The sequence below is a fragment of the Stomoxys calcitrans genome, chromosome 4, assembly GCF_963082655.1.
Source record: "Stomoxys calcitrans chromosome 4, idStoCalc2.1, whole genome shotgun sequence".
Classification (NCBI taxonomy): domain Eukaryota; kingdom Metazoa; phylum Arthropoda; class Insecta; order Diptera; family Muscidae; genus Stomoxys; species Stomoxys calcitrans.
This window is the reverse complement of record NC_081555.1, coordinates 11,028,502-11,055,573: the sequence shown is the minus strand read 5'-3', so window position 1 is coordinate 11,055,573 and position 27,072 is coordinate 11,028,502. Positions and strand designations below refer to the sequence as shown.

At 31.6% G+C, this 27,072-nt stretch overlaps 1 protein-coding gene across 4 annotated transcripts in view; it reads left to right on the top strand.

Moving 5' to 3' along the window:
- Positions 1 to 27,072, top strand: part of LOC106087029 (uncharacterized) — a 435,541-nt gene that overhangs the window by 394,760 nt on the left and 13,709 nt on the right. For all 4 annotated transcript variants that reach the window (XM_059368281.1, XM_059368282.1, XM_059368283.1 and 1 more), the window contains one exon: positions 25,814 to 26,024. In XM_059368281.1, coding sequence (XP_059224264.1) covers positions 25,814 to 26,024 — 211 coding nt within the window. The remainder of the gene's footprint in view (positions 1 to 25,813; positions 26,025 to 27,072) is intronic.

Sequence of the window (27,072 nt, the reverse complement as noted above, 5' to 3'; positions counted from 1 at the left end):
GTAGTTTGGAGGCCACCTTAGCGCAGAGGTTAGCATATCCTCCTATGACGCTGAACGCCTGGGTTCGAATCTAGGCGAGACCATCAGAAAAAATTTTCAACGGTGGTTTTCCCCTTCTGATGCTGGCAACATTTGTGAGGTACTATGCCATGTAAAACTTCTCTCCAAAGAGGTGTCGCACTGCGGCACGTCGTTTGGACTCGGCCCCTTATCATTGAGCTTACACTTGAATCTGACTGCACTCATTGATATGTGAGAAGTTTGCCCCTGTTCCTTAGTGTTCATGGGAAAAATTTGCATTTGCAATTAGCTTACCAACAGCACTAATGGAAGCGAAAGAGTTTAGCTTCTTTGAGAGCTGTTCTTTTTATAACCACCACCAAAGGATGGGGATATACAATTGGTTGCCCAAAAAGTAATTGCGGATTTTTCATATAGTAGGCGTTGGCAATTTTTTTCATAGCTTGTGACTCTGTAATTGCATTCTTTCTTCTGTCAGTTATCAGCTGTAACTTTTAGCTTGCTTTAGAAAAAAAGTGTAAAAAAAGTATATTTGATTAAAGTTCATTCAAAGTTTTATTAAAAATGCATTTACTTTATTTTAAAAAATCCGCAATTACTTTTTGGGCAACCCAATAATTTCTTCATTCTCTTTGTAACTCCTCGGACTATTCATCTAAGACGCCATAAATTCTTTATCGTCATGACATTTTAACTCGATCTAGCTATCTCTGTCCGTCTGTCAGTCTGTCGAAATCACGATAGTGGTCGAACGCGTAAAGCTAGCCACTTGAAATTTTGCACAGATACTTAATATTGATGTAGGTCATTGGGGATTGCAAATGGGACATATCGGATCAGATTTAAATATGGCTCCCATGTATACCAATCTCCCGATTTGACTTCTTGAGCCCCTGGAAGCTGCAATTTTTGTCCAATTTGGCTGAAATTTTGCTATTCCAACAACTGTACCAAGTATGGTCCAAATCCATTAACCTGATATAGCTCCCACTTAAACCGAACTCCCGATTTGACTTCTTGGGCCTCTGGAAGCCGCAATTTTTGTCCGATTTGGCTGAAATCTCTCATGCGGTGTTCTGTTACGACTTTCAACAACTGTACCCAGTAAGGTGCGAATCGGTATATAACCTAATATAGCTCCCATTTAAACCAAACTCCCGATTGAATTTCTTGAGCCCATACAAGCTACAATTTGTGCCTAGTGCGGTCCAAATCGGTCTATAACCTGATATAGCTCCCAAATAAATCGATCTCCCGATTTGACTTCTTTAGCCTTTACAAGCCGCAATTTTTGTCGGATTTGGCTGAAATTGAGCTTGTAGGGTTTTGTTATGACTTTCAACAACTGTGCCAATTACGGTTCAAATCGGTCTATAGTCTGGTATAGCTCCCATATAAACCGATCTCCCGACTTGACTTCTTGAGCCTTTGCAAGCCGCAATTTTTGTCCGATATGGTTAAAATTTTGCATATAGTGTTCTGTTATTACTTCCAACAAGTGTGCTTAGTATGGTTCAAATCGGTCTATAACCTGATATAGCTCCCATATAAACCGATCTCCCGATTTGACCCCTTGAGCCCTTATAAGCCGCAATTTTTATTTGATTTGGCTGAAATTTTGCATGTGGAGTTCTTTTATGACTTCCAACAACTGTGCCAAGTACGATCCAAATCGGTCTATAACCTGATATAGCTCCCATATAAACCGGTCTCCCGATTTGACCTCTTGAGCCCTTCTAAGCCGCAATTTTTATTTAATTTGGCTAAAATTTTGCATATAGTGTTCTGCTTTGACTTCCAGCAACTGTGCCTATTACGGTCCAAATCGGCCAATAACCTGATATAGCTCTCATATAAATCGATCTCCCGACGTGAGCCCTTTATAAGCCGCAATTTTTTTTTTTTTTTTTGATTTGGCTGACTTTTATGACTTTTAACAACTGTGCTAAGTATGGTTCAAATCGGTCTATAACCTGATATAGCTCCCTTATAAACCGATCCCGATTTGACTTCTTGAGTCCTTACAAGCCGCAATTTTTGTCAGATTTGGCTGAATATTTGCATGTGGTGTTCTGTTATGACTTCCAACATCTGCGTCAAATACGCTCCAAATCCGTCTATAACCGGATGTAGCTGCCATGTAAAGCGGTCTCACGAACATACTTTCGGTCTCTCGATCATCCTTTCGGGTCTTAGAAGCTTTAATTTGTGCTGGTTTGACAGAAGTTTGGTATATAGAATAAAATTATGCCCTTCAACTTAATTTATTTTGTATAAATTTTAGCAGAATCCATGGCGGTGGGTTCCCAAGATTCGGCACGGCCTAACTTAGAGCGCTTTTGCTTGTTTTAAATTCTTTTTTAATATTTTTATTATAAAAAAAAAAATTTTAATATTTTTTTAATTTTTTGTTTTTACTTTTTCATGATTTCCTTATTTTCTTCTTCTTGTTTGTTTCTGCTCCCAAATTTTATTTTTCACTTTTTTTACATAGTTTTAAGTGTGCCTCATTTCGAAATGCGTTTATCAAACCACATTTTTCATAATAATAACAATCGGAAGTAAATATGCATTGGCTAAACACAAATAGCCTGTTATTAAGTAAGTTTTCTCAAATTTAACTCTATCGACTCTAGTTACAAAGCCCTCTCTCTCTCTCTCTCTTTCTCTCACTCTCTTGCTCCATCTTTCGTTGCTCTCTTTGTAATCACTAAAGTAAAGCTCTCAGCGATATTGTTGATATGAGCACGATTGGTATTTGCTAATGAGTTGATATTGAAACTTACCTCTTCGCCCACTACCACCACCACCACCACCCCACACATCAGCCAAACCAACAACAACCACTTGGCTGATTCAAGTCCACATTACAAAGTATGACAAGCATATGAGGCACAGACATACAGTCATGCATATCAGGCTGGTTGACTGGCATGCCAACCCGGCTAAAGTACTCGTTGTCGTAGTACACAAATAGCCAACACCACCACTCAACCATGGTTGGTGTTATCTCTGCAACAACAACCGTAGTAGTGTTGTGTGCTCACACTCGCTCTCCATGCCAATGAAAAGAAAAAAACCCAAAGCCAAAGCAAAGCAAATTGCTAGAAATTCATATGCTCTTCTAAACCCTCACAGTTGTTCTGAGTGTCCCCTCTTGGCTGTGTGACTGGCTGGCTGGCTGGCACAACGTTTCGTACGCTTAGTCAAATCAGTTAACATTCGTTGTTTTGACCAAACCAAACGTTAAGCACGGTTTAAACGCGTTGAAAGTGAAGCCTCCCAAAATTTGTGGGGGAAAACCAAAATAAATAAATAATGCTCTAACAATTATGGCTCGTAATGAAGTGTGTTGAAATGGAAAAATATTCCAAAAACAAATTGCTAATACTGAAAAAAATTCTAGAATAATGTAAAGCAGCCTATGTGTTTTTTGTTATTTTTTTTTTGTGTGTGTTTTTCAAACCGTGGCCCAAAAAGATGTCATTTCAATTTTGAGTTGCAACTACAATATGTGGGTAAAATCAACTTTGAAAGAGTGAATGAACTGACAGTGAGAATAAATAACAAATACTGAAAAAAATTTTTAATACCATAATCAAATACGTATTTGGGCCATATGCCCAAAAACAACAATTTGACCAACGAAGCCTTAAAAAGAAATTGTGAAAACCAAATTATGGAAATTTAAGAAGGAAATGAGTAATTTGTTGTAAAATAAAGACAACAAAGTGGAATGATCAGAAAAAAATTTTAAAAAAAGTGAAGTGGCAAACGAGAATTTTTAAAACGAAAAAAAAAAAAAAAATTAAAAAATAAGAAGAAATAAACTAAAAAATAAAAAAAAATTAAAAAAAAATTGTTTTCGAATCACACCCAAAGTTTTTAATATAGGAGAATAGACATTTTGAAAAATTAGTTAAAAAAATTTAAATAATTAAATATAGAAATAAAAATTTATACATTATCAACTTCTTAGTTTTATGCTATAGAAAAGACTATGACAAAAATAAAACAAATTAAGTGAACAGACCGAAACCTTAAATCTTCAAAATGTTGAAATTACCCATAATTTCCCGCTTGTGTTGTAGAAGGAATATTTGAAATTATTTATATACTTCCATAGCAACTAGAAGGCATCTGCCTTCTCTTATTCCTATGTTCTTATAATGGACCAAAACGTCTGAGTCTAGTGGCAGACTGCCACTTAAACCCAGCTTAACCTAACCTTATATCATGGCTGGGATTTATGTAAAAAATTCCAGGATTTTTTTTTTCAAATCTTAAAAATTTGTCAATGGGATAAGATTTCAATTCACATTCAATAACAGCTTGAAAATCAATTAAAACTTCTTACGTAGGGGTCACCCAATACTCGTTGTATAATACGTTGAACAGAAAAAAAAAACTTTTTTATAGGCTTAGAAACTCGTCAGAGCTGTATAAAATAAAAAATCCAATTGATATTTAAGAGCTAGCAAACTGGGAATTCCTATTTGATATTTTTAAGAACAACGAGAATTTATATTTCAAGAGATGTGGGGAATGGGAATTCCATTATATGTAGATTGCCCTTAAGAAATGGTGTTTACAGTGATCTTTGCGAGCAAAAGGTCAATTCGGTTATTGAAACCCGGATTTTACAGTTTTTTGGTAGCGCTAAAAAAATAAGGGGTTCACAGTGATCTTAACGAGCAAAAAAATTGAGTTTGTGTAGAAAAGATATCAGTTCGGTTGTTGAAAACCGGGTTTTCAGTTTTTTGGTAGCTCAAAAAAAGAATGTGGGATTCACGGTGATCTTAACGAGCAAAAGATATGACTTTGTGCAGAAGAGTTATCAGTTTGGATCAGTTTGTTTATTGAAAACCGGTTTTTCGGTTTTTATAATTATGACAATAATAGTTTGCTAAAAATGTTCCTATTTCATTACATTTACTTCAGCACATGTAATACAAATCCATCAGACCCATTAATAGATAATAAACACTGTGCATACTTTATTATAACCTCCAACCTAACCTAGTAGATTGTATACCACTTGCCTTAATAAACAACTAGGCATCAGGAGCCGATGGATTGCTGGCAAAATTATTAAATTCAATTATTGGAGGCAAAACGCTGATTAGGCATTCATAGAAAAGCTCATCTTCGGGTTCTGGCTAATAGCATGCATGAAGTAGATTGTATACCACTTGTCTTAATAAACAACTAGGCACCAGGAGCCGATGGATTACTGGCATAATTATTAAATTCAATTATTGGAGGCAAAACGCTGATTAGGCGTTCATAGAAAAGCTCATCTTCGGGTTCTGGCTAGTAGCATGCATGAAGTAGATTGTATACCACTTGCCTTAATAAACAACTAGGCATCAGGAGCCGATGGATTGCTGGCAAAATTATTAAATTCAATTATTGGAGGCAAAACGCTGATTAGGCATTCATAGAAAAGCTCATCTTCGGGTTCTGGCTAATAGCATGCATGAAGTAGATTGTATACCACTTGTCTTAATAAACAACTAGGCACCAGGAGCCGATGGATTGCTGGCATAATTATTAAATTCAATTATTGGAGGCAAAACGCTGATTAGGCATTCATAGAAAAGCTCATCTTCGGGTTCTGGCTAATAGCATGCATGAAGTAGATTGTATACCACTTGTCTTAATAAACAACTAGGCACCAGGAGCCGATGGATTGCTGGCAAAATTATTAAATTAAATTATTGGAGGCAAAACGCTGATTAGGCATTCATAGAAAAGCTCATCTTCGGGTTCTGGCTAGTAGAATGCATACCCCATGAGTGGATTCTTATCATTGTATATCTCGTACGCAAGAAAAAAGTCATGACAGTATGCGCTAACTGCAGGGAAATAGGTTTCATTTCCTTAGCATTTTGAAATAATGGTTTGTTTCTTGTTTTGCTTGTTTCGTATAGACTCAAAAACGGCTTAACAGATTTTCATGAAAATTTCACAGCTGGTTGTAAAGGGGGTACTTCACCAGTTTTTTGGAGATGAATGGGCGATTTTAGTTACCTAAAACTAAAAATTTGGTATCCAATTTGTGGATTGGGGTATCTGGGAGAACCAACCCACCCGAAAATCTGTCTAAGGGATGTATAGACCTATCATGACAATATGTGGCTCAAGTTTAAGATGTTTGAGAGTAGAATTTAATATCTAATTTTGGATTCAAATGTTTGCGGCAGGGTGGGGAGTTGGCGTCTTGCAGTCGAAATCTCAAATTAAAGGTGTTTGGGAGTAGAAAACAATTTTGATATCTAATTTTGGACTCATGTGTTTGCGGCAGGGCTGGGGAGTTGGCGTCTTGGAGTAGAAGTCCTGAAGTCGCAGTCGAGCACTTTTCCCTGGAGTCGCAAACCAGTGTGTGGGGCAGGGATGCGGAGTTGCTGTCTTGGAGTCCCTGGAGTTGGAGTCGAGAAGAATAATTTCATCATTCCTTTTGTAACACATCAACATATTGATCTGAGACCCCGTAACGCAGAGGTTAGCATGTCCGCCTATGACGCTGAACGCCTTGGTTCGAATCCTGGCGAGACCATCAGAAAAAATTTTTAGTGGTGGTTTTCCCCTCCTAAATGTAAAATGTAAAACTTCTCTCCAAAGAGGTGTCGCACTGCGGCACGCCGTTCGGACTCGGCTATAAAAGGGAGGCCCCTTATCATTGAGCTTAAACTTGAATGGGACTGCACTCATTGATATGTGAGAAGTTCGCCCCTGTTCCTTAGTGGAATGATCATGGGCAAAATTTGCATTTTGCCCACAAAAGTGTATATATGCTTGATCGTCTTGACATTCTAAGTCGATTTTTTTTTAATATTGTGAAGCTTATGGCTAAACATTCCAGACATTCTGAGCCATGTGTATCTTTGGTATTTATGTGAAATTAAAGGAATTTTTTTTTTAGTGTCATTTTCTTTGTTATCTTCTCTTCACGTCATTGTTTTGATGGTCGGCTTAAAATTTTTGTAGCTTTTTTTTTCTAATGTCGTAGTTTCTTCTTCATAAACTACAAAGACAATGTAAACTACGTGCTTTTCTTTACCCTAACGATATTCACATAAAAAATAACCTTTTCTGACAATTTCTGGCTCAACAAGTACATTTTTGAACTTAAATAAAGTTTCAAAAACCAAAAAAAAAAAAAAAAAACACACAACAAAAGCAATTAACAAGACAAGAGATAACAAATTATTTAAACAATATAATAAATTTCTCGAAACAAAAATGCGTTGTTTACGAGTATGTGCCATTTACTTGTAATTTTTTGTATCACTTGTTGTATTTTTTTCATCTTCTTAAGATTTGTCTGTCTATATTGGACTCTGCCGTGCTTGAACGTTTCTAGTACTTATGACGAGTTTTAAGCCTTGTCATAATGGCCTAAACAACACAAAGGCGGTTGTAAATTATTGAAAGTTACAATGAATTTTTTTTTAACCATTGTACTAGAAAAAGAATGAAAACTATTAATTATAATAAAAAAAATATATATAAACTATTGTGTGTAAAAAATAATTTATGATAATTAAAGATGAGTTGGTACATCACTTTTGTTATTGCTATTATTGAGGAAACTATAAAGAGTTCAAAGAAAAAAATTATTCTATGGAAGTTCTTGGCAAAATGTTATTGCTTTAGAAATATATATCAAAATTGTATTTTTAATGGAATTTTTAAGAATTTTTATTTATATAGAAAATCTTGACAAAATTTCATTTTTCTAGAAAATTTTTGCAGAAAGTTTTGTTAAACTTTTTGCTTATATAAAACTGGCCGAACCGGGCCCGCATCCATGTTTCTTCTTTCTTTCGAACCGAACACTGATTTTGGTAATAAAATTCAATGATTTGCAAGCGTTGCTCGTTAGTAAGTCTATTCATGATGAAATGTCAAAGCATACTGAGCATCTTTCTCTTTGACACCATGTCTGAAATCCCACGTGATCTGTCAAATACTAATGCATGAAAATCCTAACCTCAAAAAAATCACCCTTTACCTTTCATTTGGTACTCATATTGTGCCTATCAGTCCACTTTTGTTTTTGAGTGGCGTAAGGGGGAGCGTCCGCCAGCATCCGATATTTAAAAATTATATAACCTATATTTCCTTCCACAAAAACCCACATAAACTATGCAAAATTATAAGAAAATCTGTTCAGCACTTTTTGATTTTACGGAACAAACAAACAATCCGAGTCTCATATAGTCATGATGTGTCATATGCACATTTAGGGAGTTTTGTGGGGTGAGGTGACCCCCAACATTTCGATCTGATTTTTTATGCCAGAATCGTAATCTACTCCCAAATACTTTTCATTTGAGCCCCATATTGATATGGACGTTCAATTTGTCTGCTTTTAGACATTTTGGGGTTAGGGCGACTTCCTGGGTACTTGGACCCAATTTTTCGTATCATATTCGTATTCTACTCTTCAATACCTTTCTTTTGATATCCAAATTGTCCTTATCGCTCCACTTTGGATTTTGGGTGGTGTTTTTGGGGTAACGGGGGAGGGTCCACCCCCTTCCCATATCTACAAATTAAAAAGCCTATTCCTCATTCCTCACCAGATTTGCTATCTACTCCCGAATAGTTTTCATTTGAGTCCTTTTGAGTCAAATTGTCCTTATCGCTCCACTTTGGATTTTGGGTGGTGGGTGAGGGTGCGCCCCTTGCCCATACCAACAAATTCTAAAGCCTATTCCTCATTTCTCGCCATATTTACAATCTACTCCCGAATACCTTTCATTTGAGTCCCATGTTGTCATGATCGTCTATTAAACTTATTTTGGGGGGTTTTGGGGCTGGGACAGCCCCCCCCCCCAGTTATTTGGACCCAATTTTTCATATGAAATTCCAACTCAACTCCTGAATACCTTTCATTTGAGTCTCATATTGTCGTGATCGGTTCACTTTTATTTTTGGGTCCTACCTTTGGGTTAAGGGGGAGGGTCCGCTCCCCTTCCGATATCAAACAATTATATAGCCTATGTTTCCTTCCAGACCAACCTACATAATCTGTGAAAATTTTAAGAAAATTGGTTCAGCCAATTCTCGCATAGTCATAATGGGTTTTATGCCCATTTGGGGCGTTTTTGAGTGGTGGGGTGACCCCCTAAACTTCGATCTGATTTTGTATACCAGATTCGTAATCTTCTCCCGAATACCTTTCATTTGAGCTCCATATTGACACAAACGTCCAATATGTCTGTTTAGGGGAACTTTTATTTAAAAAAAAAAATATTTTTATACAAAATTTCAGCAATTTTTTTTTTAATTTTTTAAAATGTATTTTTGTAGAAAATTTTATTAAATTTTTTATTTTATAGATAATTGCCAAAGGTTGATTTCTAATGAAAATTTTGTCAAGATTTGATTTATGAAATTTTTGTTTAAAAAAAAAAATTTATTTTTATAGAAATTTTTTTAAAATTTTATTTAAAAAAAGTTATTTTTATACAAAATTTCAGCAATTTTTTTTTTAATTTTTTTACAAATTTTCTTTATGTTGAAAATCTTATAAAATTTTTATTTTTAGAGCAAATTAAAAAAGAAATTATACTTATAGAAAATTTTTTCAAAAATTCGTTTTGTGGAAAACTATCAAAATTTGTATTGTTATAGAAAATTCTATAAAAGTTTTTTTTAGATTTTTTATTTACATTTTGTCAAAATTTTATTTGTTTGTAAAATTTTTTCTAAATTTCATTTTTAAAATTTCAAATTTCATTTGATTTTTTAGTTAAATTTTGTTAAAATTTTATTTTTATGTAAAATTTTTTCTAAATTTCATTTTTTGGAAAATTCAGTTCGAATTTTATTTTTTTTAATTTTTTGTAAAAATTCGTTTTGTAGAAAATTTTTTTGGAAAATTGCCAAAATTCGATTTTTATTGAAAATTTTGTCAAAATTTTATTATTTTAAGAAAACGTTGTAAAAATTTTATTATAAAAAAAAATATTTTTAAAGAAATTCTTGAAAACTCTATTTTTACAGAAAATATTTTACAAATTTTATATTTGTTAAAATTTTTTATTAAGTAAAAAAATTTTTAAAAATATTTAAAAATTTGAATTCTATAACAAATTTTCTCAAAGTTTTATTTTAACAAAAGTCAAGAATTTTTTTAAAAAGTTTTGTCAATATTCCAAAAAAATTTCATAATTTTTTTTGTAGAAAATTTTGTAAAATTTAAATTTTTTAAATTTTTATGAATGTTTGTTAATAGAAAATATGACCATTTTTTTTTATAAAAATTTAGAAAATTTTGTTAAAAATTTAGAAAATGTTTGTTAAAATTTTATTTTTATAGAGCAAAACTCTAGATATTATATATAAAAAAAATTTACATTTTTTTAAGAAAACTTCGTCAAAATTTTCTCGTATTTTCTATACAAACAGTGACATTTTTTATAAAGAAATTTCTTAAAATTTTAATTCAATGGAAAATATTCTTTATATAGAAAAATGTTACAAAGTTTTATTTGTATCGAAAATTTTGTCAAAATTTTATTTTTATACAAAATTGTATTAAAAAATATTTTTTTGTTTTTTTTTACAAAAATTCAAAAACAACAAAATTTGTAAAAATTTAATTTCAATTGAAAATTTAAATTTTTATTTTTTCAAACAGAAAAACTAGAAAAATATTATTTTTCATATATTAAGGATTTAATTGGTTTAAATTACCTTAATTTTATTTCTCCTTAATATTTTCAATTATTTCTCTGCGTGTACCTTACCCATATACGAATATGTGAATTGGCCATTTACATAGCTATTATGGTGTATTATTTTATTTTAAAAATAAATAAAAAAAACGTCAAATGCAAACATTTGCCAACCAACTCTTCTGAACCACCTGAAAGATATGAGTATGACTCACAATGGTGGGTTGCTGTATTTCAATACTTTTTTTTTGTACAATTATTAAAAAAATGCGTATATACTCACAAAAAAAGTTAAAAAAAAAAAACAAAAAATTGAATATCACGCGCTCGCCTACACACCTCCACCGGCATTGTTATGAGCCAACAATGACAATTTAAATCCTAAAGCCATACGAGTAATAACCATTCACAAAAAAAAAGTTATTTTGTTAGCTGTTTTCTTAGTTGTTTTGTATGGCAAAATGAAGATAAAAAAAAAACAAAGACCAAACAAAATAATTATTGGAAACTTAATGCTAAACACGTACTTTCAATTGTGTTAAAGTTACGCGCTGAGAAAGATACAATGACTTTCAGTTGGAACGGAAGACATATTATGGGAAAAAAGGGATAAACAGGCGAGTAAAGGAAGGTAGGCGGGCGGAATACTAAATGCAAGGGGGTTGCCTTTAATAAATAGACAGGCCTAATGCTAAAAGAGAAGAAATGTTTTTAAATTAAATTTAAAAAACAAATAGAAACAATTTAATAAAAACTTTTAACCTAAAAACAGGCATACTGTGGAGATAGTTCAAATAAAATAAAAGCCTTGAAACCAGCTATTAGAAAAACATCTGTCAATCGACTAGACCCAAGAGCCATTAAGCGGTAGATTGGAAAATTCCAAAGTCACACTGGAAGTAGCACATTGAGCTCTAGATCTTTATTAATTTGTTTATACCCACCACTATAGGCTTGTGGGTATATGATGTAACCATTCCGCTTGCCATCACTAAGACCATTAAACTATGTCCCTATATCTGTTTTTAATTTGCACAGACTCGCATTACCTCTATACGCAGCCTAAGTATTGGGTTGCCCAAAAAGTAATTGCGGATTTTTCATATAGTCGGCGTTGACAAAATTTTTCACAGCTTGTGACTCTGTAATTGCATTCTTCTTTCTGTCAGTTGTCAACTGTTACTTTGAGCTTGCTTTAGAAAAAAGTATAAAAAACGTATATTTGATTAAATTTCATTCAAAGTTTTATTAAAAATGCATTTACTTTCTTTTAAAAAATCCGCAATTACTTTTTGGGCAACCCAATATATGCCATAGTTACTATGTAAGTGGATCAACCTGTATGATTTAAATTGTATTCCATTTGCAAGCCTAAGGTTTCGATCTGTTCTACCCATGCAACGAAAACCTACCAACATTACCAGTGTCTTAAATAACAAATCAAAATTTTTATAGTGCCTCCCTTTAAATGCAACCTTCAACAGTGATTTAAACCAATAATAAAAGAAAGTGTATAAAATCTACATCCAAAATGGTTGTCTCAACCTTGAATATAACCCTCGACACCACATCAACAACGCTGCATGGTTTGCCCCCGAGTCATCATCATCAGCCATATTTGTCACACCATCATGAGAGCTCATCAACGCCATTGCGTCCGCCACTGCAGGATAATTTTAATGTTTTGAGCAATAATAACAATAGTCATAATAATAGTAATAATAATAACAATACCAAAACAAGTGAAGTTGATGTCACAAACAAGGCCAATAGTGCAATGGCGGCCAGTTTTGTGTTGGCCAAAAACCTGGAAGGGGTTGACTACCAAAGTCCCACAATAGCAACGGCAAAAATGCAGCAACAGCCAATGGCGGTGGTGATATGCAATGAAAATTGGCAAAACAACAACGATAAGAACAATGAACCAAATGCGAATAACAATGACAGCAACAACATGATCATAAGCAATAACAATAACAATAATTCTATATTAAACAATAATAATAATAACAACAGCAATCCTAGTGCCAATAACCAATTAGGCGAAACATTAGCCATCAGTCATAGTCTAGAGTCGAAACAGCAAAGACCTCAAATCCCTACTCCAGCAGCACTGGAAAACTGTGATAATAATGTGGGATTTGGCAATACAGAGGCCATTAACAGTGTTGCCAATCAGCAGCCTAATGCCATGGAGAAAGGCTGCTTTGAAATGCAAGCATTGCCAATCAATAAGTCTACAACAAACACATCAGCTGTTGGCGATAACTCTAGCACTACAACTTTTGTGCGTCGCAATTCCTCGACAGCTCTAAAAAGAGGCGTGCCCATTACACGCTCCCAATATTTGCAACAGCAACAGGCAAGTTTTTTTTTTCTTTATGACATTGTAGGTTTAATGCCGCTCAAATGCCAAGTCTTATTGCAATTCATGGCTTTTGTTTTTTTTTGGGGTGCGTTTCATTAAGAAAAATACCTTTGTTGCAAGGCCTTCTTGTTCGCAAAGAGTTTTGTTTTTTATTCTCTCTCTCTCTCTCTCTCTCTCTTGTTATTGCATATCTTGCTCTTATTTAAAACAAAAATTTTTGATGATCTCACCTAAAAATACTTTTTGAGGTATTATTCTGTTTATTGTTGTTGTCGACTTTTTTAATATTTATACTATTTATTTACGTATATCCAAAGAAATTGTTGTTTATTTTTCGTACGGTTGTTGGTGTGAAGTAATAAAATAAACTTTGAACACTTATTGCGGTTGTCGCTGATGTTTCTGTCACCATTTTAACTGACATTCCCAGACATCAATGCAGATTTAGTCAATGGTTAACTTGTTTTGGAATGTGTGCAATTTTTTAAAGATGATTTTTGGTGAAACGAGAATAAAAATAAATTTGTGAAACAAAGTTTAGAGAAAAATAATATGGAATAAAATAAAATAAAAAACAAAATAAAATAAAATAAAATAAAATAAAATAAAATAAAATAAAATAAAATAAAATAAAATAAAATAAAATAAAATAAAATAAAATAAAATAAAATGAAATAAAATAAAATAAATAAAATAAAATAAAATAAAATAAAATAAAATACAATAAAATACAATACAATAAAATAAAATAAAATAAAATAAAATAAAATAAAATAAAATAAAGTAAAATAAAATAAAATAAAATAAAATAAAATAAAATAAAATAAAATAAAATAAAATAAAATAAAATTAAATTAAATTAAATTAAATTAAATTAAATTAAATTAAATTAAATTAAATTAAATTAAATTAAATTAAATTAAATTAAATTAAATTAAATTAAATTAAATTAAATTAAATTAAATTAAATTAAATTAAATTAAATTAAATTAAATTAAATTAAATTAAATAAAATAAAATAAAATAAAATAAAATAAAATAAAATAAAATAAAATAAAATAAAATAAAATAAAATAAAATAAAATAAAATAAAATAAAATAAAATAAAATAAAATAAAATAAAATAAAATAAAATAAAATAAAATAAAATAAAATAAAATAAAATAAAATAAAATAAAATAAAATAAAATAAAATAAAATAAAATAAAATAAAATAAAATAAAATAAAATAAAATAAAATAAAATAAAATAAAATAAAATAAAATAAAATAAAATAAAATAAAATAAAATAAAATAAAATAAAATAAAATAAAATAAAATAAAATAAAATAAAATAAAATAAAATAAAATAAAATAAAATAAAATAAAATAAAATAAAATAAAATAAAATAAAATAAAATAAAATAAAATAAAATAAAATAAAATAAAATAAAATAAAATAAAATAAAATAAAATAAAATAAAATAAAATAAAATGAAATGGAATGAAATGAAATGAAATGAAAGAAAAAGAAATGAAATGAAATAAAAAAAAAAAAAAAATAAAAACAAAAAAAAAAATTATTCAACATTCCATAGCTAAATACGAAATTAATTTTTTTTTTATATCATACCATTTGTTGTTCAATTGCTTTAAAATTTTGTACAAGTTACATTTTGGCAAACATGGGGTGTTGCACGCCGTTCGGACTCGGCTATAATTGAGCTTAAAATTGGAAATGGACAGCACTCAGTGATATGTGAGAAGTTTGCCGTAGTTCCAGAGTGGAACGTTCAAACTTGCAAAAATGTTTGCCAAAATGTAACTTGTACACCATAGAGGTGTACCGCAGTCAGCCAAAGGCTGCGGTCACCTAAAAGGCATCCCATGCCTAAAAGAACTAGGGCGAACAATAGTATGGTACCTCACAAATGTCGCCAGCATTAGGAGGGAACCACCGCTGAACATTTTTTCTCGCCCATGTCCAATGTTCTCGCCAGGATTCGAAGGCAGGCGTTCAGTATCAAAGGCGGACATGCTAAGCTCTGCGCTACGGTGGCCTCCACTCATATTTTGACACCAAAGAGTAACGCGCTTGGAATATATCGCTTCAGATTTAGCATTAGCTCCCTTATATATCTTTTATCCGATATAAACCATCAAATCTGCAGTTGCAATAATTTTGCTGCGATTTTCACTCTGCAGGCTTAAAAAATTATGTAAATTTGTTGAAACTTTTCACAGATTCTCGTTTGTCCATGGGCAGGTTAAGTTCGAAGATGGGTTATATCGAACTATAAATTGATATAGACTCCATATACATCGATCTTCCAATTAAAGCCACATTTATTAGGCCATTTCGCTTAAATTCAGCACATTGTTTTGCGTTAAACTCCTTGACATTCGTACTGATTATGGTCAAGATAGAATAAAGCTGCAGTATAGACTGATCTCTTGATTAAGGGTCTTGGGCCCATAAAAGGCGCATGTTAGGCTTTCCGACGTCCGTTCCCAATATGGTTCAGACCGGCCCATGTTTGGATATAGCTGCCATATATACCCATGTTCCCATTTAAGGTCTTGCGCCCATAAACGAAGCATTTATTACCCGATTTTGCAGAAATTTTGCACAATAATCTGTGTTAGACGTTAGACCCTTTAACATCCGTGTTCAATATGACCCCCATGGGATTATATTTCGAAATAGCTTCCATATAGACCGATCTCCCGTTTAAAGGTTTTGGACCCATAAAAGGCTCACAAATTTCTGATTTCGTTGAAATTTGGCATAGTGACCTATGTTGGGCTTTTCGACATCCGTGCGCTTTATGATGCAGATCGGTCTATATTTGGATATTGTTGCCATATAGACTGATCTCCTGATTAAGGTTCTTTCGCTGAAATTTGGTTCAAAGACCTATGTTAGACTCTCTGCCTATATGGTTCAGATCGGTCTATATTTGGATATAGCTGCTATATATACCGATCTCCCGATTTTAGTCCTTAGATCCATAAATGCAGCGTTTATTACCCGATTTCGCTGACCCGATTATTATTTTATTATTATTACCAGATTTCGACATCCATATTTAATATGGCCCCCATCGGTCTTGAACCAACTTGAACAGTGAATTGTATTTATTAGACCACTCGACGTCCGTACCGAGTTTGGTACAAATCGGACCATATTAAAATATAACTGCAAGGGGTTCACAGATTATGTCAAAGGGTGGTTATAATATATACCCGAGGTGGTGGGTATCCAATGCCTTTTTACGTGTGTAGTTGTTCCTTATTTAATCGTTTCTGTGTAAATTTCTCTTTCGAGATGAGCTGTGAGATGATCACAAATTATGTAAGCAATGGAAATATGAAAGCCATGGTATGTACTACACCACACCAACCATGATTCGATGCATTTTGGCCCCTTGGTAAGAGATCGTTTTGTTTCACCCTTTAATAACTTCTGTTAAAATTCATATCATAGTCTTCTCTTTTGTAGATATAAGTTTTTCTTTCTGTACTATTATTTTTTGAAAGAACTTGTTTTATGACGATAACCTCGATATTTCTTTTTAGTCTGTCTTTTTTTTGTTATTTTCTTATCACAAAACAAAATTCAATTAGCAAAAGAATGCCCCCAGAGTCTCTTATCATGGGAAAATATGGGCGTTATATGTTGACTTTTGCGTTTTGCCAGACCTTTCTATGAAAACGATATGAATTTAATTGTTATTTAAGCTAACATGATAGAATTTCACTTGAGAATTGCAAATTGCTAGCAATTCTTTTGTGAGAATGGTAGTGTTGTTACAATTTGTTTTCAATAAACTTGATATGGTGGTTTATAAGCCTAAGGAAATAATTATAGCAAACAGAATACGAATGTTTTCAGATGGGTTATTAAACAATCCGTATCAAATTTTGAGCAAATATGCATCAAGGAAAGTGTTGTGCACATTTTTGGCAATATTGGTCAATAATGCGCTTGCAGCGACCCTAAAAGTGAAAACTGGGCGAAATACATATGTGGCAGCTATATCTAAATCTAAACCGATTTCTATGAAATTCATCAGTAATATTAAAAGACATAAGAAAATCCTTCCTGCCGAGTTTTGAGAGAATCGGTTTATTGCAATATTAGTCCAAATCTGTCGAACATTCTTATGGGAGCTATATCTGAATCTGAACCAATTTCAAGCAAACTTTATAGATAAAGTCGTTCAGGAAAGCGTTGTCAAAGTTTTGGGAAGATTGATCAATAAATGCACATGCAATGATCATAGCAGTGAAAATCGCGCGATATATATATATATATATATATATATATATATATATATATATATATATATATATATATATATATATATATATATGAGAGCTATATCTAAATCTGAACCGATTTCTATGAAATTTGCTAGTAATGTTGAGAGTCAAAAGAAAATCATTCGTACCAAATTTCAAGAAAATCAGTTAACAAATGACCATTTTATTGCATTAGTACTGCAAATCGGACGAACATATATATGGGAGCTATATCCAAATCTGAAGCGATTTTTTCCAATTTCAATAGGCTTCGTCTCTAGGCTGAAAAACTTGTCTGTGCCAAATTTGAAGTCAATGGGATGAAAATTGCTATCTGTAGTTTGTTGTTGTAATACCACGTACCAAAGAAGTGATGTAGCGAATAACAAGTAAAAGCGTACTAAGTTCGGCCGATCCGAACCCACCGCCGTAGATTCTGCTACAAATGTATGCATTTTTGATTTTCTCATTTTTATGTGTCCATTATTAATTTCTATTATTTTACTTAATTTTATAAACATATAACATTTCAAAAAAATCGAACATGAGTTTCAAGAATCAGGCGTATTAATGAAGAATAATTCTATCATAAATTAATTATTTTCACTAAATATTTTTTTTTTTAAATAAACATTTGCACACATGTATGAGACTTACACTTAAATGAAGGCACTTGCCGTACTAGAAAGATGGTATTCTAGTTTTTGCAATATCAATTCGGTGTCATGAATTAGACCCATTACTAAAGGATAATTCTGTAATAATTTTAAAAATTTTCAAAAAAAATTCTTTATAAAAAATAAGCACTTGCACACAAGAATCAAATTAACTCTTAGATAAAGGCATTTGTCGTACCATATTGATGGTATTTCAGTTTTTGCAATATCAATTCGGTGTAAAAAATCAGGCCTATTCTGTTTAAATTTTAAAATTTTCAAAAAAATTTTCTTAAAAAAAAAAATCTTTGCACACATGAATCAATTTAACACTTAAATTAAGGCATTTGTCGTACTATAATGATGGTATATTAGTTTTTGCCATATCAATTCGTTTCATGTATTAAAGTCAAATAAATATCCACAACCACTGCACACATGAAGAATATGTGATGCGCCTAAAAACCTAAGACAAATTCTTACATAAGGCGTTTACACTTTTCCTCAATTAATTCCTATGCTCTACTAAACTAACTTTTCAAATATTACAAAAATTGTTGATTTTTTCCCTATTCTCTAAAAAACGAAAAAAACTAACTTTTAAAATATTAAAAAAATTACTACATTTTTCCCAATTCACGAAAAGAAGCAATGGCCTATGTGTTTCTAACCCTTACCCTATTCCCCTTTCATTCTCTGGAAATTTTTTTTCCATAAACTAGTAGTTGCCAATTTTTTATTTTCTTTAATCAATTGCTTTTCTATGCTTGTCCCGCATAGACATTCTATTTATAAACCTTTTGACAATACCAGTACCATTTTTCTCTCTCAACCATTTCAAATCAAGAATTTTATGCCACAAACTGACAATAAGATTATACATTCAAATTATTTTATTAAGGCGACCATAAAATGGTAATCGCTTTCCATTTGCCCTCACAAAATAACTTTGACACACATATGGGGCTTGTTATAAAAAAAAGAGCTTTGCCATATATAAAATTTTCTTTCGTTTTTTTTTTCATTGGTAGTTTAACTGAGACTTTCATGATTGAATGTCTGCTGTGTCTGTCATAAATACTCAAGCAAGATTGCAAATATATAAATATCCCCCTGGTAATCCGACCAGCCGATACATGAACAATGCCACAACCTAAACACACACTAAAGAGATTTAAAAGATACAACATTTTTCTGGGGATTTTTAGAAGCTGTCGTCTTGTGGGGCCATTAGGGTAGGAAGGAAGCAGGGGAGTACGAAAATGCAAAATGTAAATAACATAATAACAGGCTCAGAGGCGATTCTGGGTGGTAAATACCCAAATTGCACAGCCTTAGGTATAGGTTTAGGTGTATTTTATGCCCCGCCAGGCATTAGCAGTCAACACCTTTTGGTTTTGCTTTGTACTGATTGGCATTACTGTTTTCCATTGACTTTTTCTTTTTTCCTGTACAAAGGTGTTTTTGATTTTCGTTTTTGTTGTGTTTAATAACACTTGACAGGTTTCTAAATTGTCAACACATAAAGCTTTGGCATTTGCAAAAATGTATAAGAATCCCCCAAGACCGCCATGCAGTAGAACTTTGCTTTGAACAATAACTAGAAAATTGTGATAAACTAAAAACAATCCAAGTAGAACAGCCCCACAATCAGCCACCCACCAAAAGCGACCCACATGAGTTGGGTGTTATTTAAATGCTCTGTTTTTTTTTTTGTGGGTCTTTTTTCGTTTGTCATTTTGTTTTGTGCAAAATGCCACTTAGGCATTAAGACGACACTATTTAACTCTCAGAAGTCACTCCCGGCCGACCTCCTCCTCTGAAAAATGTCAGCTATCTATGGCCTGTTCCTGTTTTATCTCTTACTTAGTTGATTTCGAACAACAGCAGCAGCAGCAGCAACAACGTGAGTAGCGTTGTAATAGTAATGGCCATATTGCACTTATAACCTTTGGCAACATTTGTCCTCATTAAGTGAGGTGCTTAAAAACGAGACGAATGTAAAGAAGCGTAAAATACAGAAAAAAAATGTTTACTATTCTTGTTTTAACGAACGCACAATTTTACGCCAGTTATTTTTGTTTTTTTTTTGCCAGTGATTTCAATTATATTCTGTTGCACATTTTCGCCTGCGGAAAAGTTTTGTGCTAATGGATGATGAAAGTGTAAAATGAAAACTAAAGTGATGGGCAAGGCTGATATGGTTAACCCATTAAGGAAAAAAGCAAAAAAGCTTGAATAAATTCTTGATTTCAGCATATCATTCAAAAAGATTAGAGTAAAAAGCAGAAAAACAGAAGAGCATATTAGAGAAACATAGGACATTTTATTTATCTAATTGAGTAGTTGAATTCATGATAAGAATGATTTGTGTAGTGATAGTTAATTTAAAAATAGTTTTCTTTTGCACACCTACACATGCTTAGAAGATTTTGAAAGCGTGTATAACTGCAAAACAAAGTCATTTTATAGTATAACAAAATCTATTTTTCATATCTGAAAAGAATTGATCTGGCAAAAATAATACTGCCATGCGCTTTTCTTTTGAACTTCAATGCTATAAAATATAGTTGAGTCAATGTGTGCAACAATTTGTTTTTCATTCTATGAATATGTATGTTTTATTCCTCAAAAGTTTATTTCTGAAAAGACAACAAATGGTTGACCAAATGAAAAATGTTGGGATATCATAAAAATGTGCTCTGAAAGTAGCCAGAATTATGTTATAGTTCTCCATTATCAATTCTTGTATGCTGTAAATGAATATTGAAATAAAGGTGTTAGAAAATCTATAATTGGAGAACAATGTTTACATAACTCTTACAAATGAATTAATATCATTACAAATTAATATCATTTTGCCCATGAACATTCCACTATGGAACAGGGGCAAACTTCTCACATATCAATGAGTGCAGTCCGATTCAAGTTAAAGCTCAATGATAAGGGGCCTCCTTTTTATAGCCAATTAATATCATTACTGTGGTAAATACAGAATCTACAACTATTATCCAAAAATCTCTAAAAGAAGTTTGTGTGCAAACATGTTATATGTATTCAATCAAATAGTAAAAAATACATAAAGTATCCTCAAATCGTATATTTAAAATTTTTCTAAATGGTTGCACACATGGTCCATTTCGAAATATCTCAAGAGTTTACATTAAAAGTAATCCGAACTACATTTAACTTATACACTAACAATTCTCTTTTTGCTTTAAATGATTTAAAAAAAAACAGATGTAAGAAAACATATAATTAGAGAACAAATTTAAGATTACTATTACAAACGAATTGATATGAACACAATTTGTAATTCAGAACCTTTAACTATAATTCCTTAGCTTCAAAAAGAAGACCTTGTTCATGTGCAAGTGCACGCGTATTGAATATATTATTTGTTGATTCCAAAACATCATCACAATTTGTTGATAATTGTATGAATTTTCCTAACTACAAATTGTTGCACACATGAATAATGTGGCGATTTTGTGAAAACTCAGTTTCAATGTAACCAGACTTATGTCTTGCAATTCCATTATCAATTCGCTTTTTGCTAAAAATTAAACGTCCTAAACAGATGTAAGAAAATTAATAATAAAAGGAAATTTTTTTAGATAACTCTTACAAACGATTTTATTTCTAAGAAGTTTACATTAAAAGTAATCTGAATTATATTTAACTTTTACATTAACAATTCTCGTTTTGCTTTAAATGACTTTTAAAAAACAGATGTAAAAAAACATATTATTAGAGAGCAAATTTAATATAACTCTTACAAACTGAATTGATATGAACACAATTTGTATTCAGAACCTTTAACTATAATTCCTTAGCTTCAAAAAGAAGATCTCGTTCATGTGTGAACTTGAATGTTGAATATATTATTTGTTGATTTCTAAACTTCATCACAATTTGATGTTAAATTGTCCATTTTACAACTTCCACATTTACAAATGCTTGTACACAGAAATAATGTGATGATTTCGCAATCAGTGTAACCAGACTTATTTCTTGCAATTCCATTAGCAATTCGCTTTTTTCTGAAAATGATATGTCCTTAACATCTGTAAAAATATTATCAGTAAAAGAACAATTTTTAGATAACTCTTGCAAAGGAACTGATACCTAAGCAATTTTTAATGCAGAATCTTTGATAATAATGCCAAATTGCAAAAAGAAGTTCTCACTCATGTGTGCACTTAAGTATTGAATAAATTATATGTTGATTGCATAAGCGAATAGATATCCGCAAGACTACAAATAGCCGTTTATCTGTGCATTTGCATTTTCAAAAATGATTGCACACATGAATAAACTGAAGATTTCATAAAAACTCACTTTGATTGGAGTGAGAATTTTATTTTACAAAATCTCTTACAAACGAATTGATATCAACACAATTGTTAATGGAAAATCTACCACAATACTCCCAAAATTTTAGGAACAAGTTGTCGTTTATGTGTGCGTTTGCATATTGAATTTATTATTTTGTGATTGTTCAGACAAATTGATATTTACGCAACATTAAATCAACCACATTCAAGTATAAATTGGCAGATTTACAAATGATTGCACACATAAATAAAATGAAAATATTGCAAAACTTCACTTTTGGTGTAATAAAAATTATATCTTAAATTTTTTTTTATCAGTTCCTGTTTTGCTGTAAATAATATTTCATTTTCTGATGTAAGAAAATTAGTAAAAAAAGAAAGATTTTTAGATAACTTCTGCGAACCAATTGATATTAGTACTGTGTTTTATGCAAAACCTAAAATGAAAGTCCAAAATCGTGGAAAGTTGTTCTCTTTCATGTGTGAGAATGCATATTGATTATGTCATTTGTTGATTCAACTAAAAAGTTGATGTCCAGACAACTTCAAAAAGTCCACGTTCATTCATAAATTGGCACATAATTCTTTTTTACACTTCCAATATTAATTCGCTTTTTTCTGTAAATAATATTTCATTTACCGATGTAAGAACATTTATAATAAAAAGAAATGAATTGATATCAACCCATTTTACAATATAGAAGCTACAACGGTATTTCTGAAATTTCAGCATGAAATTTTTTTTCATGTGTGCAGTTCCATATTGAAAATATATAATTTGATGATTGTTCAAAAATTTATGCATACATTTGCACTTCTACAAAAATTTGCACACATGATTAAAATGAGGATTTCGTAAAAAATTTTTATTCTCACAATATCAGTTCACGTTTTTCTGTAAATAATATTTCATTTACAGATGTAAGAAAATTTATAATTGAAAGATCTTTAGATTTCTTATACAAATAAATTGATATCAACACATTTTTCAATTGAGAACCCACTACGATATTTTTGAAATTTAACCGAGAAGTTCTGGTTCATGTGTGCAGTTCCATATTGAATATATTATTTAATGATTGTTCAAAAATTAATGATTGTTCGTGCATGCATTTGCAATTTTACAAATAATTGCTAACATGATTAAAATCACCATTTTGTGAAGATTCACTTTTAATGTTGCCAGAATATTTTTTAAATTTCCAATATCAATTCTGTTTTTTCTGTAAATAATATTTCAATTACAGATGTACGAAAATCTATAACAAAAAGATAATCTTTTGATTTCTCTTACAAATGAATTGATTAAAAAAAAAATTTAATTCAGGCCCTACAACGATATTTCTTGAACTTCAGAAAGAAGTTCTAGTTCATGTGTGGAATTCCATATTGAATATATTATTTGGTGATTGGTAAAAAAAATATATTGTTCGTGCATGCATTTGCACGTTTACAAATGATTGCGCATATGTATTGGGTTGCCCAAAAAGTAATTGCGGATTTTTCATATAGTCGGCGTGGACAAATTTTTTCACAGCTTGTGACTCTGTAATTGCATTCTTTCTTCTGTCAGTTATCAGCTGTTACTTTTAGCTTGCTTTAGAAAAAAAGTGTAAAAAAAGTATATTTGATTAAAGTTCATTCAAATTTTTATTAAAATTGCATTTACTTTCTTTTAAAAAATCCGCAATTACTTTTTGGGCAACCCAATATAATGTGAAGATTTCTTGAAATTCCACCATTAATGTTAGCGGAGTTTTATCTTACATTTTTATTATCTATTCGTTTATTTCTGAAAATGGTATGTCATTAACAGATGTAAGAAAATCAGTAATAAAAGAACAAATACTAGATAACTCCAGCAAACGTATTGATATCAATAAAATTCTTAATACAGAACCTGCATTTCAAAAAGAAATTCTCGTTTATGTGTGCACCAGCATATTGAATTTATAATATGTTGATTGCACAACCACACTGAACTTAATGAACACTGAATATATATATCCATACAACTGCAAATAATCCAGAGAGCATTTGCATAAAAAAATTCTCTATAAAAATAAACAGTATTATATCTTGCATTTCCGTTATCAATTCGCCTTTTGCTTAAAATTTGTTTACTTGAAAGATGTATAGAAATCCGTAATTTGAGAACGATTTCTGGATAACTTTTACAAACGAATTGATATCGGCAAAGTTTTTAATACAGAACCTACAACAAGAGTCCGAAGATTTGAGAAACAAGTTCTCGTCCATGTGTGCTCTGGCATATGGAACATATTATTTGGTGATTGTACAAATTAAATGATATTATTACAACTTCAAATACAAAACCAATAGTTTTGATTAAACATTCGCCCAAAGAAATCCACATAGAGCGGTAATACATTTATATGAAACATTTCATTGGTTATTTTGGTAAGCAAATTGATATCAAGTTTCTAAATTTACTTGAAAATTCACAAAGCGATTTTACATCAACATAGTTGCTATAAGTTTTGTTGAAACTTTTTATAAACTAATTGATATAATTTCAATTTAATACACAAGACGCACAAGTTAAACTCTGTTTTCTAAAGAAATAATCATCAACTTAATATCGATAATGTTCATGTTTGGTTTTCTAAACGCATTGATGTATATACTGTTGTTGATGCTACATCTACAACTTTGATATCTAACGCATTAATATCAACACCATTTCGAAAATGGAACTTCTTATAGTTCATCATTCACTGAAAATCAATCAAATTAGGATGTCTAATTCTAATAATGGTCTTCTATTTTCATTGGAAAACAAATATTCCCTACTGAAAAATCATTTTTTCTCTTCACTCTTTTCCCAACAAGGGTTAAAGCCATTTGGCATATTGTTCTTTATATAATAAAATAGCAACAATGGCGTATGCTTTTAAGCACTATGACCAAACCATTCAAATGCTGCCTCAGTCTGAGTACACTTTAAGCACACCCCTCCTGCCACCTACCTAGAACCAACAGCCTAGGAAAGTGTTTGGCCGATTGCAACGAAGGAATGAAGGAAACATAACAATCATTGCATAACTTTTATATATTCAATTTTGTTTTTGTTCTTCTCTATGTCGTTTACGCCATGCATTCTGTTTTTATGCAACTAATTAAATTAAAGGCAATTGTGAAAGGATTAAGATTAAATGAAAGATGAATGAAATGAATGGCTGAAAGAAATAAAGAAAGAAGGCGTTTATTTTCTCTCTGTTCTTCCAACAACCCTGAGTGCCAGGAAATGGAACATTTAAAAAAAAGCCTGTTCGAAAAAAGTTTTCAATAGTTGGCAAGGAAATTTTCTTTGTTCAGCCAGTAAAAGATTTTGCATTTATAAATTTTTAAGTTTTCCTTTGTTTTAGACCCCCCCCCCCCTTAATTAACAATTCAAAACTAAACGAATGGTGCTATTTTGGTTTTTCTTTTTAGGAACAATTGCGTCGCCGACGAGAAGAGGAGGAGAGGATTGCCCAACAGAATGAGTTTTTGCGTGCCAGCTTACGAGGTTCACGAAAGCTTAAAGCTTTGCAGGATAATAAAACTGGCGCCCAACAGCAGCAACCGGTAGCAGCAGAACGTTCTGTTATTGGGGTAGAAAATGAAGCCTATGTGGAGGATGAGGATGTGGATAAAGTTAAAGGTAAGTTTGAAGGAGGGCGAAAGATGCTTAAAGGGAAATAAAAGCTTTTTGGATTCCCATAGATGAGATTCTTAAGGGAATAAAATTAACAAAATTAAACAAAGTTTTCTCTAACCAATATTTCACTTAAGCTCCAACAGATGGCGCTTTGTGCCAAAAGAATTCATTTTTATACACCTCACAGAAGGATGAGGTTATAAGTCATTCGGTTTGTAATACCACAAAATTAGGATTTAATACCCTCTTGATCGATATTTTAAATCGATTTAGCCACGTTCGTCTGTGGAAGCCACTCTAACCTTCGAACAACTGAAGCTATCCACTTTTTTCGCAGGTACTTCTTATTGATGTAGGTCAGTTGAGATTGTAAATGGTCCACATTGATTTATGCTTAGATATGACTCCCATATTAACCGCTCTCCCGATTATACTTCTTGAGCCTATAAATGTTTGTTTCTTATTCGATTTGGTTGAAATGTTGTGGGTAGTCGGGTGTAGACTCGATTAATCTTTATACGATTAATCGATTATTAGCGGCCTTTAATTCGAACAATTGAAAATGACTGGAGATGAGTGATGGATAAATACCCAAAAGGCATTTGCCCGAAAATATGGGTATATACCCAAATTTACTCAGCATATGGGTATTTGTAATTTTGCAGGTATCTTGGGTATAAAAATATTTTTCAAACAATTTTTGATGATTTCGTACTCTATATAAACCTGATCTTCTGATCCCTTAAAATCTGAATTTGGTTATATATAGACTTTATATAGATCGATCTCCAGACTTATAGTCTTGAGGCAACAAATTGGCCAAATTTCATCCGATTTTGATGAAATTTGCCACTCCGAGTTCTGGTAGACCCCTACCTATTTCTATGAAGTGTGGTCCAGATCAGATCATATATGGAGATAGCTGTCCTATTGTCCATTTATTACCCGATTTCGATGAAAGTTGGCACAGTGTGTTCTGGTAGACCCCTACCCATTCCCGTCAAATGTAGTTCCGATCGGACCATATTTTGATATGCAAATGCAAATTTTG